General features: G+C 49.3%; 1 protein-coding gene across 10 annotated transcripts in view; it reads right to left on the bottom strand.

Annotated features, from left to right (window-relative positions):
* The window catches only part of tbc1d32 (TBC1 domain family, member 32), a 418366-nt gene that overhangs the window by 69619 nt on the left and 328647 nt on the right, over positions 1-20100 (bottom strand). For 6 of the 10 annotated variants that reach the window (XR_005942968.1, XM_041187465.1, XM_041187463.1 and 3 more), the window contains 2 exons: positions 7331-7400; positions 6370-6485 (listed from right to left, as the gene is read on the bottom strand). The exons of 2 other annotated variants lie outside the window; for them this stretch is intronic. Coding sequence is in view for 5 of the 8 variants with exons in the window: in XM_041187465.1 (XP_041043399.1) it covers positions 6370-6485; positions 7331-7400 (186 nt within the window). In the remaining 3 variants the exon portion in view is untranslated. The remainder of the gene's footprint in view (positions 1-6369; positions 6486-7330; positions 7401-20100) is intronic. 2 more of the 10 variants (XR_005942970.1, XR_005942969.1) reach the window with 1 other exon arrangement.

Genomic DNA, 20100 nt, shown 5'->3' with positions numbered 1-20100 from the left:
GCTTCAACTGCGTCTCCATAACAGGAGCCTTATCACAGACGGTATTTGCGCTGCCATCAGCCAGACTGGAGTCAAATGTTCACAGATGCAATGTGAAGATCTATGATATCTCCTCACTGCATGTCGTCATCATCTTCCATGAATCTAGCAGCTAGAGGGCCTCCCAAGCATGCCTGCTTCGTCTGGCCAGTGCGATGGCCTCATTGCTGTCATCATCAGCTTCGCGGGCCTCCTCACCTTCATCCCCGTCGACATCCTCCTCATTGGAAGAGACATGCAGCTCCTCCAACTCCTTCTCAGCCAACTCCTCTTCCAATTGCAGTGCCGGGTTGTGAAGGGCACAGCAGGTGACAATGATGTGTGACACCCTCTGTGGACTGTATTGCAGGGCTCCACTGGACCAGTCCAGGCACTGGAACTCATTTTCAACAATGAGTTGAAACACCAAAAAGTATGAGTTGCAGCATGAGCCTCGCTGTACCTTCCCTCTGTGGCAGAGGCCATCTCGCGGGTGTCATCAGCCATGTCCTTTGCAGGTAGCCCTTATGCTCGAGGAGCCAACCCTTTGTGGACCTCAGGGATATGAGATCTACTGAGAATGTAGGAGTTGTAGACACTCCCTGGGAACTATGCGCAGACCTACAGGATGCGTTTGCAGTGGTCGCACACCAGCTAAACATTCAGCGAATGTAAGCCCTTGCAGTTGACGTAGTTGACCACTTGTTGCCACGGAGATCTGAGTGCAGTGGATGGCACCCTGCACCTATGGAAAACTTGAGATCTGGGCAAATCCCAGCATATTTGCATCCTGGCTTTCCTGATCCTGGGTGAAATGCATAAAGTTATGTGCCTTCACGAAGATGGTGTCTGTGACCTCATGGATGCATTTGTAGGTGGATGCATGCGATATCCCACAGAAACCCTGAAAAGAGCCACTGGTGTAAAAGTTGAGCGGCGCGGTCACTTCCACGGACACTGACAGTGGATACCCTCCAAGTCCCTGTGCTGTCAAATCCTGCAGCAGGTGGCAGATACGGCTGACCAGTTCCCTGGACAAACGCAGTCTTCAGCAACACTGGTTCTCAGTCATCTGCAGGAATGACAAGCTTCGTCTGTAGACCCTGGGTCTAGCTAGGTATCGACCAGCGACAGCTCACTGTGGCTCTTCAGTGGCGTGCTTAGGAGCCCTAGCTGTCCCTTCTTCCTGAAGGTGCTGCTCCTCCCTCTGTCCAGACAGGCACCTCCATCGCTCTCTTCTCCTGGCATACAAGCTCAGTCACCAGGCTCATAAGACCATAAGACATAGGAGCAGAAATTAGGCCATTCAGCCCATCGAGTCTGCTCCGCCATTCAATCATGGCTGATAAGTTTCTCAACCCCATTCTCCCCATAACCTTTGATCACTTTACCAATCAAGAACCTATCTATCTCTGTCTTATGACCATGCTCCATGATCCTGATGTACTCCCTGCATGATGAAAGAGAAACATGCGCGGGCTAGATTGGGTGTATTAAGAACCTCTCTTCGTTAAGTCTGAAGCCCCCTTAACACATCCCAGGGAGTACTGGTCACGACTTGGATGGCCAAAGTTTAGTGTGCTACATGGCTACCCAAACCCCACCCACCTCTGCCCCACTCCATCTGACCAACTGGCAGCAGCTTTTCCCTCAAACACAGTGCAGCCCTTGTTCTCCCTGCACCCAACTCGCCTTATCTGCAGTGCAGCACTTGGCCTGGCACCGCACTGTCAGCAAGCAGGTAAAACGTGATTTGCCTGTGCCCTTGCCTGAATGCGCAATGCCTCAACCTTGAGGTCCAACTCAGGACCTTTGCAAGCACTGTGCAACGTTACTGTACACTCACCTCCAACTTCCCCTCGAAGTGCAGCTTGCCACGTGCACGTCTTAGAAATACTGTTATGACACTCGTCGGCATGATTGCTCAGGTGATCCAGCGTGGGGGGAATGATTCTGGAAAGCTGGGCTTATGATATACAGATGTATGACAATGAAGTTCACAAAGTGCAGCGGCAGGAAACGCAACCCACCATTGATGGGCGGAGCTGACGATTGCAAAATGTTTTCACGACGCCATGAAATCAGTTTTTGACCTTCCTGCCATATTGTCTGCTCACGCCTGCCCAATGCCAGTGTGCACAGAAAATTCTGCCCTCTGTTACAATGAGGTTATTGCAGTTTCTCAGCTTGCTGGAGAACCAGCACACTATGTAATGAACTGGTAAAGTATAGGTTCCAACCTGTGATCTCTTCACTGGTCAATTTATGGAGCCCAAGTATTTTCCTACAGTGAGGATGAATAATGAGACACAAATATTCCTGGTTGCTCATGTGCACCTGTTAACTAAGAACATCACAAGTAGAGGCCTGCCAGCAGATCGCTTGACTATAATTCTTAAATCGTTTAGCGAACATAATACAAAAAAGAGCCTTGATAATCATTTTAAAAAGAAAATGCCAGTAAAATTAAAGCAACATTACATTCTCAATAAAAATTATTTCGGTTTGGTGTATTAGATTCTGATATAGTATGGATTTTTGAAAGTTATAAGTAAAACGACTGAAGTCCCTTTGGAGGTAGAAGTAATTTTGTGTATTGCAACTGACATGGCCATAAAGTCACATCATAAATTGGGTACAAAAAAGTCAAATTCATACTGTGCTTGTAACATAGCAGCGTACTGCTAAGTAATATGGCATACTTATTTCATTCGTGAAGCTTGTTCCATGACTCAGTAGGTGTCAAAAATGTGAAAAACATGGCACCACGCCCTTTATATCAAGTATTTCTTCTTTGTAACTAGCATAATGCACTTAATGTGAAAATTTTGCAAAACAAAGGGATTTTGGATGAATGACCTATGCAAAAGATATCATTTCTGGTAATAACAGTCAGTTTGTGAAACAGGTTTTTTAACGCTGAACCTACATATTATTTTCTGTTTGAGGCAAATTGTAACTTTAAGAATATTATTATAAGAATATTTGAAGATGCTGCAGCTGATTTGACTGTGATTTGATCAAAACAGCAACAGCAACTTATATTTATATAGCACATTTAATGTACTGAAACATCCCAAGGCTTCACAGGAGCATTACAAAATGTGACATGGAACAACATAAGGAGATACTGGGTCAGATGACCAAAAGCTTGGTCAATGATAAGGTGTCAAAAATGAGGTGTCAACTTGGTGAAGATACAACACAAGATTACTTGTGTGCCAAACAGCAGAAGCAGCATGCCATAGACAGACCTAAGTGATCCCACAATCAGATCTAAGCTCAGCAATCCTGTCACATCCAGTCATGAATGATGGTGAACAATTAAACAACTATGTGGAGGAGGAGGCTCCACAAATATTCCCATCCTCACAGATGCCAGTCTTCAGCCAAATAAAATCAGTCCACATGATATCACGAAACAGCTAAAGGCACTAGATACTACAAAGGCTATAGGTCCTGACAACATTTGGGCAATAGTACTGAAGACTTGAGTTCCAGAACTAGCTGTGTCCCTAGCCAAGCTGCTACAAGTACAGCTACAATACTGGCACCTACCCAACAGTGTGGAAAATTGCCCAGGTATGCCCTGTAGACAAAAGAAAGGACAAATCCAACTTGGGTAATTACTGCCCCATCGGTCTACTCGCGATCCTCACCAAGTCTTCTTAGACAGCACTTTCCAAACCCACGGCAGCTACTATCCAGAAGGTCAAGGGCAGCAGATGCATGGGAACACCACCACCTGGAAGTTCCCCTCCAAGCCACACACCTGGTACTCTCTTCCTAACTGTGGGTGTACCGACACTACATGGACTGCAGTGGTTCGAAGCGGCAGTTCACCACCACCTTCTCAAGAGCAATTAGCGATGGGCAATAAATGCTGGCCTAGCCAGTGACACCCACATCCCATGAATGAATAAAAAAAGTGATGGAAGGGTTTGTAGACAGTGGGTTTGCCACTACCATTGCTGAATCCCCACTATCAACATCCTGGGGGTTCCACTGACCAGAAACTGAATGCGACCAGCCATATAAATACTGTGGCTACAAGGGTAGGTCAGAGGCTGGGAATTCTGTGGCAAGTAACTCATCTCCTGACTTCCCAAATCCTGTCCACCATCTACAAGGCACAAGTTGGAAGTGTGATAGAATACTCTCCACTAGCGTGGATGAGATCAGCTCCAACAACACTCATGAAGCTCGACACCACCCAGGACAAAGCAGCCTGCTTGTTTGGCAACCCATTCACCACCTTAAGTATTTACTCCCTCCACCACAAATGCACAGCGGCAGCAGCATGTATTGCAGTCACGTGTTGACTAACAATGTACCGGTTTAACAGCCATATGGAGAAATGCAAGAAATACACTCAATGAAGTTCCAGCATTTTAAGTCTAAAGTGTGATTATTTATAACATATGGGAACCAGAAGACACAACATGGTGGCAGCAGGGTTTCTGCAGCTGGTCCTGGATTTCATGAGACCATCCCATATTTGAAGCATTTGTCCAGTGCCCCGAGTTGTTTGCTGCTAGGATGGCGTTTGTCCCATATTTCACATTTGAGATTCTTATGCATGCGCACAATGCACTGCGCATGCAAAATGTACTTTCTTACTGGTGTCCCGCTCCCACATTTTGAAACACACCCCACCCCCCAACAGTCTTGACAACCCCTCCCAATGGCTCCCTAGCCACACCAACTCCCCCCACAGCTCCCACAGGCTTGCCGACCATTCCTCACTGCGTCCTGCTCTCACAGTCTGGATAGCAGCACCTCCACCCACCCTGTATAGACCCCCATGCCAAAGTGTCCTTTATTTTATTCCCCGAAGAGTTGGTCGCTCTGGTTGTCGGTGAGTAAAAACACAAACATTTTAAACAAATATGACACTGAATTAGATTGAAATATCAACCTGAGTTAGGTGCCAGAGAAAGGGTGAAAAATTGAATGAATATTGTGAAAATGAAACGGAGGCACAACCCAAGTGATACCGTGGATATCTTTGAACCGGAAAACAAGCCATAAGAGACTCTTAAGGTGCTCATTTTATTTTAAAAATTCAATTGCTAATCTTCTTTAGTTTAGAAAAAATGTTAACAATTGGAACACTGACATGGAGGCATTACATATTTATTAAAGAGGGATGTTATATTGTTATACCCTTCGTATAGAGCTAGTAACTAATTGTTATGTGAATATATCCCAGGATGCCACATTTTACTGCTGCACCATAGTCACATGTCGAATAACAATGTACCAGTCCAGCAGCAATATGGAGGGATGAAAGAAATATACTCAGTGAAGTTCCAGCATTTTGAGTCTAAAGCATGATTATTTCTAACTTACGAGAACCAGAAGACATGATAAAAAAATCTACCTCTTTGACCAAGCTTTTGTTAATTTTTTACGTGGATCAGTGGCAAATATTGTTATATAAAGATCATATGAAGTGCTTTGGGATGGTTTGTTACAATACTGGCACTATGTAAGTTATTGAAAATAGCAGGTTGATCAGCATCTGCAAAAAGTTACCTTTTTGTTGAGAGGCCATTTGTCAGAACTGGCATTTAGATAAGATGATCTTCACCTGAAATGCTAATCCATCATTTCTCTTTTCAGATATTGACAGGCATACAAGGTTTCTCTAGCTCTTATTTTAGGTTTCTAGGATTCTCAGTTTTGTCATTTGCCACTATGAGTTCAAAATACCACAAATGACAGCAAAACAACTTTGCAAATGGCATCTGTCAACAAAATCATGTTCAAAGTCCAGCCAGAAAACTTGATGTTAAACTTTAATTTTAAAATGCTTTCCACCGAGCACTTTTTGTGCACTAGGTTATTGTAGTTGCAATGAAACACATGTTGGTGAGCTGTAAGCCTAATACTTTATAGAGAACGCGGTGCAGTATGAAGTGAATTGTAGATCTGGTGAGTTGTTGTGATCTAGAATACACTGTCTGATGATAGAATTTCATTTGGTACACAGCACAACATATACAGAGTGAAAAAAAAATAATGAATTCCTGATCATTATTCCTCTAAACAAACCTACACTACTCTCTACTCCTTGGGACCACATAATAAAAAAAAAATCACTGGTTGAGTTATATTCTTGGGACTATTCTAATTAAGAAACATCAAAATAGAAATTAATAATAATGAAAAAAACAAATAACTTGGCTTGGATTTGAAGTGGGATCTAAGACATAAAGGCAGAGTTTTGGGAATCCAAAGTAATCAAATCTGTACAGTACATGTAATTCACAGTAATAAAAACAAGAATATAGCTCTGCAAAAGCAGTAAGTATTCACAAGACAAAGTATCAAACTGCAGAAGGATACAAAGTGAGGAGCTTATGGTAGTTTGCTGCTGTTTCATAAATCTTTCACAACGCATTAGCAAAATTGCAAGCTCCTGATCAGAATCATCCTTTAGTAAACCAAGGAACCTGCCATATCTGAAATAGAGAGAGATTTTGAAACATAGTTGTTAGACTATTTTATCAGCATCCTAAAGAAATAAGACTTGTGTATTCGTATATTTTTTGCTATTTGAATATATTGGTTAAGAACACCTACCAAATTGTACTACAGTAACGTCTTTATTATCCGCTATGCGCTGGGAATGAGTGGTGCCAGATAATCAAAAATGCTGGTTAATGGAGAGTTCTATTTACTGTAGCATGGACTAATATGCAAGTACACAGGAAGTAAAGAATGATATTATTTTTACTTCTAATCTTTAACAGTACATTAAACCATAAATTAAAGTATAAAATAATACAGTACACAGGTATGGAGTACAGATAATTTTGTAATTGTTTCCTTGGTAAAGTGATGATTCGTAATAGGGAAACACCAGAAATTCTGATTAGTTGAGAATTCTGCTTGGCAGAGGGCCGGATGACACAAAATTTACTGTAGTTTTATTTGTTTTGCTATACAACTGATTAGCTATAGTCAAGGTATGGTACTAATTTTATTGACCTGTCAATGTGTAATATTATGAAACAGATATACAACTAGAATATTGTTTAAAAAAAGATTAAAAGTACTAGCTTTAAACATGGTTACTTTTGAAAAATTTACACTTTTGTAATGGCATTAGTGCCACCTAATGTAAAATAAAATACATCAACAGACCCTAAAGGAATTCAACATTTTACAATTTACCAAGAGTTTTCTGCACTTGTCTGAACTCAGAGTTAGGAAGTCTAAATACTTCTCCATTTCATCCACAGACCTGCTGCTTTGAGAAAAGTTAAACACACAGTTTAAAACATGTATATAAAGTGCAAAATACCTGACAACTGTCTTTATTCCAAGCTGCTGAATGGGAGAGAGACTGAGATGTTTGACACTAATATCAGAAGCTATGGGAAAAAAAGGAAATATTTAGTGCAATATTCAGATGGAAGCCCACCATCTCTACCCCAGTATACTGCAGCAGAATTTCAAAATCCAAACTGCAATGGAATAAGAAAGCAGAGAGACAGATCCAACCAACTAAAGTCTTACTAATAACAGTCCTTCCATTACTGGCAAAAGATAGAGGGGCAATGAGGAGAACATTTTTTTTAAGATAGAGGTGTTTGGGCTCAAAACATTTAGAATGCAATGCCTGAAAGGGTGGCAGAAGCAGATTCGATGGTAAATTTTAAAAGGAAATTGAATAAACACTTGGAAAAAGGAAAGTCTGGAAGGTGGTGGGGAAGAGCACGAAGAGGGAACTAATTGGATAACTCTTTCAAAGAACTGACACATGATGGGCCGAATGGCCTACTTCTGTGATGTATGATTCTATATTAAAGTTCTTACATGTGCAACTATTGAGAATGGGTAAAACAATGTTTTACCCATCAGCCACAATGGCAGCTTTTCATGCCGTATTGTCCCAAACCTGCTACGTTAATTATGCATTTCCAGGAAACAGGCTGCTTCCATGGCGGCGGGCTCTCATTCGACTGTCACACCATCACCTCGCCACTTCATCACGCCAGGCGCCATATTTAAAGTACATCCATGCACATGCCTCTCAGTGCTTCCAGCCCACGATTGCTGCAAAGAAGCCATGGTTCTGAAAGGTAAAAAGACTGCAGCTCCCACAGTTCAATGATGCATCCCTTGAGCACCTTTTGGCTCGCCATGGTGTCCCCACTCTGGCCGCAGGACGGGCAACCACCTCACTCATCCGGCTCGGGAGGCAGTGGCAGTGGTGCTCAGCAAACACGTCTTGCAAAAGAGGACAGCCACCCAGTGTGATAAGAGGATTAATGATGTCCTCCGTTCCACCAGAGTAAGTCATTCTTCTCCCCATTTTCAACTCTCACACTCATAAACCCATCACACATCCACAGAGCCCTCGCTCACTGCCATTTCAAGGGACATCATCATTCACTGTCTCATTCACACTGTCATAGTCCTCATCCCATCCACGGGGCCACTCACCACCCACACATGCCAGGCATACTAATCATCTGGTCTGACAGGCATCCCGCTTACACTCTTTCCACCTCTATTTACGTAGGACAGCTGGCACACAAGACTTGGGCGGGGGGGGGTCACTTACCGGTGGAGGATGAAATCCTCACGGACTTTGAAAACAGAGCCATCCAGCTGGCTGGCGAGCATCTGAACCGTTCCTGTACTGCTCTACCAAGTGAGGATCCGGCAGAGCAACATCCATCAGATAACTATGTTGTGAGTGATGTGTCCTGTTTCACAGGCCACTGCCATGCACTAATTATCTCTCCTTGCTTTCGCAGGCACATCTGGGAAACAGCTAACGGAGTCCATGACCCAAGGCCTCCAAGCAAGCCCCAAAGAAACCTCTGAAGAGGAATCTGAGGGCACCCTCCATGAAGTCCCATTACAGAGCTCACCCCCACCCTCCAGCAGCGCAGAGACACACACCACAGTGGGACCTAGCTTTAGAGTAGCCTCAAGTTCACAATCTGGTGAGCACATCACACTTTCTGGTCCACAGCTGGCAGTGGAAGGGATTTCCCAGATGTCTGGTACTTGGGAGGACTGCTGGAGGCCACAAATTTGCTGAGTCCAAGTCAGATGACGAGCCTTCAGGCTGAGGTGACAGCGCCGGCATGCCAACGCACCGAGGTCAACACTGGTAAGATGACGGCTACCATGGAGATCTTGGTCCGGAACGTCACTCCTGCACTGCTGCGTGAGCTGAACCCCATTACTGACGTCATAGTTGGCCTCCAACAGTGTGTAAGCGAGAGGGGTGCGGGGCAGTTCTATCCCACCTCAGCTACCCCTTCTCCTCAAGGAGTCAGCCAGGGCTCCTTGGGCATCCATAGGGAGGAGGATCAGCAGGTGCACACCCTGGGGCAATCCACCCAGGTGACTCCGGCCCATTCGAATCCCCTCTTCCCGTGACCCCACAGCTCCAGCTCCACAGCTCGCGGAGAGTGCCAATGTCACAAAGCAGGTCTCCAAAACCAGGCTGGGGCCCTCCAGGTCTCAGCCTTGCAGAGAATGCCCATCAAGGTCATCACAGATAGGGCATAGCAGTCAGCAGGCTGCTTCCACCTCTGTTGTGGATGCCCAGGGAGCACCAAGACATAGCAGCAGGGTTAGGAAGGTTAAGAAGATGCAACTGTTTTGAGTCAAAACCAATTAATCCAGAGCGGAGACTAAATTAACAAAATCAGGGATATAGTAAAAGCAGCCCTTTAAAGGAAAGCTGCAAATACAAAGACAACATTTAAAGGAAACTTACCAACATTAAATCAAAATATGATCAAAAGGGTCTAATAAGCACCCCGCTCCCATGGTGCCCACCGAGCACAGAAGGCCTTGATGATGCTGGCAGATACTGCGTGCTCCCTCTCCAGGGACACCTGGCTGCGACTGTAGCCGTGGAAGAGGGGCAGACAGCCGGGTTGGATGACCCTTCGATCACCCGCTGCCTGAACCTGTTAATGGCCAACTTGACCAGGCCCAGGAGTGGGTTCACGAGGAGGTCCTCCTCCCTCCTGGCACCCCTCTGCACCAGGTGCCCATAGATCAGGAGCGTGGGACCGAAGTGCAAACAAAACAACAGTAAAAGGTTTTTCAAATAACTAAAAAGGGGGTGGAGCCTACAGCAATTAACATATGCGTGGTCCAAGGACTCCACAAGGCTGCAAGAGACACAGGCATCTTGGGAGTCAGTGAACCGACACATCCTATGGCTGTATGGGGCTGCTGCATGCAACACCCTCCACCTCAGATCCCCGATGGAAAGGGGGAGAACTCCTGTGTAGAGAGAACCCACTGGGGACCTCCACTGCCAGATGGCAACAAGGCATGCCAGGGTGTATCAGGGAGGCGTGTGAGGGCATGGAAGTATAGCAGCAGCCCATATAGGAAACCTCTTCACGCCATCCTAAAGGGCAAGGAGGGCATTTCCGTGAGGTGACTCAGGTTGCACAGCTCCGGTTCCCACCAGAGGTTTCGGGGCTTGCGGCCAATGCGGAATTCCGTCCGAACAGGGGTACGCTCAGAAGGAAGACCACCATATACCTGCGCCACCTCGAGTCCTAGTGTGATGCTGGGGTTGAGCACGACTGTCCTAATGTCTTGAATGGCACTGGCCGCAAGTCGGATGTCCACTATGCACGTTTCACCAACTCCTGGGGAATCATCCAGCCCACTCCTCCGCCACCCAGCACGTGCCCGATCCTGGTCCCCCCGGCAGCCACAGCCTTCTCTCTGACGATAGTCGTTACTCCTGATGGCGAACATATTCCAGAATTTGATCAGGTCTTAGTAAAAGATTGGCAACGCCTGCAAGGAGCCACAAAGGTCCCTCAGGTCTATAAACAGAGCTGCACGTTATAATTCAGGCTGTGCACCTGGTGGAAAAAATACGTTGCCAGGGAACACCATCTCGGAGGGGCCTTGACATAAAGGTACCGCTGCAGGGCCTGAAAGCGGAAAGTCACCGCCTGGGTGCGTAGGCACACCAGTGTACTTCCTAAGCGGGAGATTCAGAACTTCAGCAGCGACCCAGTGGAGCTTTTTGTCCCAGAAGAAGGCGACGAACATCCTCTGGATTTTTATGACAAAATCTGAAGGAGGGATCAAAGTGACCAGCCAGAACCCGACCCCGGTAAGGCAGCATTCGGAGCAGTCCTGTCCAGCACCACAGGGGAGTGGTGACTTTGGCCTCCAGCATCTGCCAGTTTGCCGGCCAGGATTCCTCAGCAGGGCAGAGGTGGACCCCCAGGTTGAGGAGACAGGTCTTGCTCCAGGTGAAAGGCCTGAGCTCCTTGGGTAGGGGATCCATCTGCCACTCACCGACCAGGAGTCCAGAACACTTGCTCCAGTTGATCCTGGCAGAGGATGCGGCACAGTAGACCTCTTGGCACATGTGCATCCTCCGCAAGTCAGCCAGGTTGGTGAATATGAGGTCCACATCATCGGCATAACCTGGGAGGACAACCTCGATGCCTGCGCAGAACCAACTCTGACAACCTCCTCTGCAAGAATCGCAGGAAAGGGTCCACATAGACAGAATACAATTGGTTAGACAGGGGGCAGCCCTGACGCACTCCTCTCCCAAAACAAAAGGGTGCCATCAAGGATCTGTTAGCCTTAACTAGACACATGCAGCAGCATAAAGATGTCAGATCCGGGCGATGAAATGCGTCCTGAAGCCGAATGCTCGTAGAGTCCCGAATAAATATTCATGATCCACCCTGTCGAATGCTTTCTCCTGGTCAAGAGACAGGGAGGTACTCGAAAGACCAGTCCGCTGGGAGAAGTGGATAATGTCCCAGACCAGGTGGACATTATTAAAGATGGTACGGCCCAGGACGGTGTAGGACTGATCAGGGTGGATCATGTGGTCCGGCAAGGTGCCAAGGTGAGAAGACATTGAAGACCTTGTAATCCGTGCTGAGGAGGGAGACCGGGCACCAGTTGGTAAGCAGGCGGGGATCCCCCTTAGGCAGCAGGGCAATCACGGCCCTGCACCACGAAAGGGGCATCTCCCCGGTCGTGATACTCTCTCCCAGGATGCCTGCGTAGTCATTCCCCTGGACGTCCCAGAACGCCCTGACGACCTCCACGGTCAGCCCGTCCGGTCCGGGGGACTTGCTCCTGGAGAGGCTGTTGAGGGTGCCGGTCAGCTCCCCCATTCTTATAGGGGAGTCAGCTTTCCAGTGCCCTCTGGGCTGACCCGGGCAGGTCCTCCCACAAAACTCTGTGAGCATCTTCACTGGACGGATCCGGAGAGAACAGCGCAGCATAGTAGGTTTTGGCAATGGCCCTGACAAGGGCTCCATCATCAGCCAGCAGTGCAGAGAGCTGCTGACAGATCACGTGCCTTTTTTCCCGTGAGTATTAGAAGGGGGAGCCGCAATCCAGGTTCTGGAGGAACTGGGTCCGCGACCTCACGTACGCGCCACGGGGCCCGACAAGTTGCAGGTCCTGCAGCGCGCCCTTCTCTTCATACACCAGCCACAGGACCGGGTCCGCATGGGGCTGATGGAGACGTACATCCAAGTCGAGCACCTCCTTCTTAATTCCTCGACCTGGATTTTTGTCTCCTTGTCAACCGCTTGGCATAAACGTGACAGAAGGTGTGGACATGGGTCTTGCCCACATCCCTCCACAGCCTCAAAGAGGGGAAGCTTCCCTGCCTCCTTCTCCAGCTGGCCCAGAAATGACAGAACAAGTCCAGGAACCGCTCATCCTCCTGCTAGCAACAGGTTGTTAAAGTGCCATTATGCGTACCCCATCTAAGAACAGAATGAGTTCCGCCCACACCCAACATTGGTCCGAGCATGGCACCTGCCACACAGAAGCCAACAAAACTCAGGACACGGATGCCTTGGAAAGGCGGTTGAGTCTGGATGCTTCAACTCCAGGTGACATGAAAGTGAAAACGCTGGACTCAGGATGGAGATGCTGCCAGACGTCCACCAAGTCAAAGGACATGACCAGGTCCCTCAGCTTACTCATGCCTAGCGTGTGGTGCTAGGCACTGAGACGGTCTCTAGCCTCAAGGGTATAGTTGAAATCACCCCCCTAACCCCCCCACTGAGGATAATACACTCGCCCATGCGATGGAGCCCAGATAAGTGGACACTTCCTCAAAGGAGCTCACTTGCTGTTGCACGCCCAGTGGAGTGTACACATTCACAAAGTGAAACACCACATCCCTTAGACACCCAATAAGGCGCAGCAACTGGCCTGGCACCAGCTCCTTGACCCTCAAAATCTCCAGCTGAAAATGTGGGGCCAACAAGATAGCCAACCTCGCCAGAATTGGAGGCTAGGTGACTCATGTAGACCCTCCCCTCGCCACATAGCTTTATCTCCTGGAACGGTATGGGTTTCCTGTAGGAAGCACACCACACACTTCCCGTCCCTGAGGACTGAGGAGTTCTGGAACCTGCGCTGTGCATCCCTACAGCTGTTGATGTTTAGACCAGCTACGGTAGTCCCTATTGCCAGAATAAGTGCTACCATCACCTTGTGCAAAGTGCAAGGAGGAGAGGACTTTTTTTAAACCTTCCTCCCTTTCAGGAGCCCAGCAATAAACGCATGGGCCCTTCGCTTGGCGTTCCGGTCCAGCTCAGGGGCCTGGAGGGCCTCACGGGCGGACCAGAACACAAGTGGAAAAGAATGTCATTGGTCCAAGGCTGACTGGATCCTGTCTTGGCAACCACGATTGCTCACTAGAAAATCCTGGAGATCCCATAAAGAGATGAGGGGAGAACTGGTGGGGGGGGGCACCAGAGGATCTACCACCTCACCTGACAACGACTCTAAGTCATCCCTAGTGGTCACCAGCAAAACCCCATCCTCCTCCATTTCATCGCTCCACCTTCCAACTTATCCTCTGTATTGAGTATGGGGGCTGGTTTGGAACTACCAGTTGGCTCCACCTCCACCTTGATCCCATCCCCAGGATCAAGGGCAGAGGGGCCCTTTCTGGTCTCATCTTGAGGATATGGGCCAAAGAGTGGCGGCGGCTCACAGCCCCGCTCCCCCTCAGGCACTGGGTCGCCCGGTGAGTCCAGAAAAAGCTCCGGACTTCAGATGGAGGTGCCCGGCACTAAAGGTTGGGAGGGAACGGGAAGGCCTTCCTCACCACCACCACCAGATGGCCCAGTGGTTGGGGCCATGAGGGGCGCCGCAGGCCCCTGGTGGGCCAGATGGCATCTCGGGGGTACAAGGTGGGTCAGGGTGGGGCACGACCACAAGGGTAATACTCTCATCCAACCCCCAAAGGGCCCTGCTCAAGGGACTGCAGCAAGGGGGTCAGGGATTTGGACTCCCCGCAGAGGGCAGAGTGAGGATTTATGGGGCAGAGACACCACCACCTTTTCATCAGGGGAGGAAACACGAGTCGTGAGGTCCTCCCCCTCCAAGGGGTGGTGCCCCTTCCAGGGTAGTCCAGGGGCTGGGGAAACCTCCATCTGCGAGGCCCGCACCACCTCCTTCAGGCACCCCCGGACGCTCTACCCTCTGGGGCTTTGGCAGATTTAACCTCATTAGTCAGACCACCGGCTCGGGGGTTGCATGCCAAGTCGCCAGTGGACCCGGGAACCCATGCAGGGACGACGCTCGGCTCAACACTTGGTGCCGAGGCTCTCAGGCCTTGGAGCACGCATTGCCACGTCGCCAGGGCCGAACAATGTTTTCTCCCTTGAGCGGTGTCTTCAGGGGTCTGGGGATCAGGGCAGGTTTGGGAGGCGGGGGGAGAAGCGCACCTCCAGGTGGCAGTCTTCCTCTACACCTTCTTATGATGTGGGGTCTCACCACTCACCTTACCAGCAGCCGAGATGGTGATGGCTGCCAGCGGGTCCTCCCATTGCGGGAAGATGGAGCGGTGGCAGGGGGGGGAGATGCGGCAGTGCCAGCTGCAGCTGCCTGGATGGTATTGGCGGTCTGGGAGGCGGGGCAGTTGTTTCTTACATGCCCCACGCCCTTGCAGGCATGGCACCTCACACCATCCGTCGACCAAAAAATACGATAGGCAGCCCCCTCATAGGTTATATCAAAGCCCACTCCGTGCACTCCACCTGGGCCAGGCGAACAAAATCCTGGCACTGGAAGGAGTACACATGATGAAGGCTAGTGTCCTTTAGGCCGAGTGGGATCGGCGCCACCCATGACCTCACCTCTCTCGGATGACAAAGATGGGGAGGAGGAGCTCATCAGGGACGAAGGGCCTGGATAATATAAGTCTCTGGGCGGTGGCCTCCAAGGGGTCCACTGCCAGGAAGGTCCCACCCACTGTGAGCCCCTTTTCGAGAGTGAGGTGCACTGCCCACTCGGCCTTCAAAAACAACACGACCTTTCCCTATATCTTTGAGGCCAAGACTATGGTCGAGGGGCCGACAATCCTGGCCATTGCCTTCACGCAGGCCTCAATAGTCATGGTGTAGCACCTCACCTACGGTTGTCTGGTCAGCAATTTAAAAGGTGACGGGGCTGCAGGGGAAGCAGGGACCAAAGAGGCCAACACCCCCCCGCATGGGTATCCCGAAGATGTAGTTGCCGCCATCAGGGAGTGCTACACCCAACCCAATACGGGTAACACAAAAGAAAACATCTGAAGCAAAGGGGAGTGGGAGTAGGGAAGAGCAAGAGGGGACACAAAGCCAGGCAGATACCTCAATGTTTCTGGAGGAGGTGGGTGCGGGGGTTGGGGGATGGTGGTGTATTCCCGACCTTCTGCTGCAGGGGGAGCAGTCTTCACCTGGGCAGCTAGCACTGCCTAGGTACAGTACAGGAACAGGTGGTGATGTCCTTGGATTTAGTCGGCTCTGTGCAGCACTAGCTAGCCCAGGCGAGGCAAGGGAAGGCAGGGCAGGTTGCAGGTTTCTTTTCCCCTTTGAAAGCTCAGTCAATCACTGCCCTACCTTTGTAGAAAGCAGCTCTCCCTTCCCTCCCCCTGCAGGCGATCAGTTATGGTTCTTTTCGCCCCGAGGCACCCACCTCCAGCACAGCAAAAGTCCTCCCCCTCCAGCTGGAGTCGTGTCCTCTAGCCTCCGGCTCTCTCCAAGCTCCTACTCCCAAGCTCTTCAGGCCTCTCAAGGCCCCACCCTGCAGCAGGGTGTAGCAGGAGCAGGTTATAGGAGTCCCCAGAAAGAAAAAGTCCACTCCCTGAACTCCTTTTCTCCTCCTTATGAGCAGCAGTCTTCCTTTTCCAGGTGAAGGGCTACAAAAAACCCCAAAGCAGTAGCAATAGCTTCACAGGAAAAGCAGCAACTCCTGCTCCTTCCAGCTCCAGCAACAGTAGCAACTCAGGCAGCAATTACTCAACACCTGTGTCCAATCAGGAAGAGGTAACTCCTTTGAGTCAACCAAATAAACTAAATTAACAAAATTAAGAAGCAGCCCCTTAAAGAGAAACTGCAAAAAGCCAAAAAAATTTCACCATTTACCATGGTGGGATACAAACCCAAGTCCCCAGAGCATTAGCCTGGGTCTCTGGATTACCAGTCCAGTGACAATATCACTACGCCACCACCTCCCCAGCCGTAAACACATATCAGCTGAATGTTTGGCAATGGTGGGTTGCTCAGCCTGGGTATGGCTTGTACATAATGTTCACTTCGTTAATAAACTCTCTTGTCTCTTTGCACCTATGGCTCCTTGTTCTGATGAGCAGTGCTCATGTCACTCAGATGTGAAACCTTTCTGCACAAGATAAAGGCAGCTGTCTTAGTCCAGGGACTCTTCCCTGTGCTTTGTGCAGCCTTCAGACAAAAGTGATGGTCCAACCTCATACTGCCTGGACACATTACTGATGCCTGCACCTCGATGGTGCTTGTCATTGCTGCCAGAACATAGTGGGCAGGCGCCACAGAGTTCCGTCATTCTCTCTGTGTGCTCACAGCACCTCTAAGGTGGAGCTGGCCTTCATCTCTTTAGCATCTGTGACCAGTGATGCTGTGCTCCTGAAGGGGTCAGGTGCTGAAGGCAGACAAAGGATCAGGTGCTTTTAAATTTCATGGCTGCGTCTCTATGATATGACCCTGATCACAGAGATCAAGGGAGCTGGCCTCGGCCAGACAGGAGTCAGGCATTTTCAGAGGCTATGTGAAGATCTATGGAGTGTCCTCACTGCATGTCATCATTCTCCTACAATCGAGCGACTATTAGAGTCTCCATGACAGGAGCATTATCACAGAGGGCATGCGCGCTGCCATAAGCCAGACTGGAGTCAAACTTTCATAGATGCAATGTGAGGATCGTATGGTGTCTCCTCACTGCATGTCATTATCCTCCTCCACAAATCTAGCAGCTGCGAGGGCCTCCTGAGTGCGTCTGCCTCAGCTGGCCTGTGCAAGGGCCTCATCGCCATCACCGTGTCCTTCGAGGACCTCCTCACCCTCATCACCATTGACGTCATCATCATCGGATGAGACCTCCAGCTCCTGCATCTCCTCCTCAGCCAGTTCCTCTCCCCATTGCAGCACCAGGTTATAAAGGGGGTAGCAGGCGATGATGATACGTGACACCCTCTGTGGACTATATTGCAGGGCTCCAGCAGACCGTCCCAGGCACCGGAATCTAATTTTCAGCATCCTGACAGTTTGCTCCACCAAGATCCGAGTTACAGCATGTTATGCCTTCACTCTGCTGCCATCTGAGGCTGCTGCACGGGTGTCATCAGCCACATCCTCTGCAGGTAGCCCTTGTCCCCAAGGAGCCTTTGTGGACCCTAGAAGACCCTTAGGGATCTGTGACCGACTGAGAATGTAGGAAACCTACATTCCTGGAAACCATGCACAAATCTGCAGGATACATTTGTCGTGGTCAGGCACCAGCTGCACACTGAATGGAATCCCTTGCGGCTGACATAGTTGACCACAAGTTGCTACAGAGATCGGAGTGCCACGAGTGCAGTCAATTACACCCTGCAATTCTGGGAAACCCGAGGTCTGGGTAAATCCAATCACTCTTGCAACTTGGCTCTCCTGGCCCCGGGTGAAATGCACAAAGTTGTACTTCCTTGTGGAGGTGGCATCCGCGACCACATGGATGCATTTGTAGGTGGAGGCTTGAGAGATCTCAGAGGGATCATTTATGAAGCCCTGAAAGGAGCCACTGGCGTAGGAATCGAAAGCCACTGCCACTTTAATGGCCACTGGCAATGGTTGCCCTCCATGTTCACGTGGCGCCAATTCCTTCATAGCTGGCAGATGTTGCCAACCTAGGCGTGCCCAGTTTTCAGCGACACTGGTTCTCGGTCATCTGCAGGAATGGAAGGTGGCGTCTATAGACCCTGGGTATCGCTAGGCACCGACCAGCAACAGCTCGTTGTGGTACTTCGGTGGTATGTGTGGGAGCCCCCGCCACCCCTTCTAGAGGGTGCTGCTCCTTCCTCTGTGCGGCCAGGTGCATCAGTCACTCTCTTCTCCATTGCCTTCACTCTCTGTGGGCCATCAGGCATATAGCTAGCTCACCAGGCTCCATGATCTTGATGTACTCCTCCTGCAGGTTGAAAGAGAGAGACATGTGGGTTCACATGGGTGTACGAAGAACCTCTCTTGGCTAAGTCTGATGGTCCCTTAACGCATCCTGAAGAGTGCTGGCCACAACTTGGATGGCCAAAGATTAGTGCGCTCCATGGCTGCCTGAAACACCACCTTCTTCCGCCCCACTCCACCTGATCGATTGGAGGCAGCTTTGCCTATTGGACTGCATGCTGTCCTCTCAGCTCAGGCATTCTCCTAACTTGCTCTGCAAAGCTGCCCTGTTAGCTTAAACCATGTGGGAGACTGGTCCAAACCGGCATGTTGACCTTGCAAGGGGCTGTGAACGCTTCCATCAGTGACTGCTCCACAGCCAGCTTTAGCAAGGAGATTGTACAACATGCCCACTCGTCCAACTTTTCTGCAGTCCACTAAAACGCTCATTAGTTTGCAGTCTATGCTCGAGGGGTGAAAAACTCTGGAATACTTGTTGGCACTTTGATGCCTCTGTATTGCTTGAACGGGCAGATGAGCTACAGGCCCGACTCCAATCATATCAACGTGGCTGCACCTGAACTGTCTCAGCTGCAGAGGAATGGTTTTTATATAAGGTGTCACTAATGTGTGGCCGCTTCCCTCACCCACACCTCCCTACCCTGTACATGCTTGGGTGGTACCTTCAACCACAGGGCAGCCCTCGCAACCCCAACTCCCCCCAAAGTCACCTCAACCGCAGCGCAGCCTTTGCAACCCCTTCCCAAAGTAGCCTCAACCGTGGGATAGCCTCTGTTCCCCGCCTCCCCAATAAAGTGCCTCAACCTTGAAGTCCAACAGGCGTCCCTCGTGAGAGCTCTGCAACATCACTGTGCACTCACCTCCGAGTTCCCCTCAAAGTGCAGCCCGCCAAGTGCACACCCTTTGAATGCTGAAAACACATCGGCGTGATTATGCGGGCGATCCAGCAGGCGGCGGGGTGGAGTGGTGAATGAATCCAGCGGGTTAGCTTTATAATGATATGCTGAGTATTACAATGAGGTTCATAATATCCGATGGCGGAAAATGTAACCTGCCATTGGTGGGCTGAGCAGCCGATGTTGTGAAACCAATTTTTGGCTTTTGTGCCATATTGCCTACTCATGCCACCAAACATGCCCGATGCCAATGGGTACGGAAGGTTCCATCCAATTATTTTTTCCATAGTAGTATATTAAATTTTTGAACATCATTGATGCCTTATGCAATTCTGCAAACTTCCATAAACTTAACTGATGGTTAGTCTTTATCATATATGAAAACACAGTTGTAGATAACAGGGTCAATTTTAACTTCCTCCATCTTGTGGGCATCAGTGGGGGAGGGGCAGCTAAAATGAAGGTGGGGGGGGGGTGGTTGGGATTTACCCACTCACTTCCCACTCCTGTGTGGCTGAACGCAATATTGAATTGCAGCTGACAAAAATACTTGTCTATAGAGGATATCATTGGGCACAATCTTCCACTTTGACCTGAGCCCTGATTGGACATCCTCTACTCACAGTCCTCCAGGCCTTTTTTGGGCAGAAAGTTGGCAAGTGGCAAGCTCATGAAATTTGCCATTAAAAGTAGCTGACTTTCCCTGTTGTCACTCC

Source organism: Carcharodon carcharias, chromosome 5 (assembly GCF_017639515.1).
Source record: "Carcharodon carcharias isolate sCarCar2 chromosome 5, sCarCar2.pri, whole genome shotgun sequence".
NCBI classification, from domain to species: domain Eukaryota; kingdom Metazoa; phylum Chordata; class Chondrichthyes; order Lamniformes; family Lamnidae; genus Carcharodon; species Carcharodon carcharias.
Note: the sequence above shows the minus strand (reverse complement) of the source record. Positions and strands in the feature narration are given on the sequence as shown.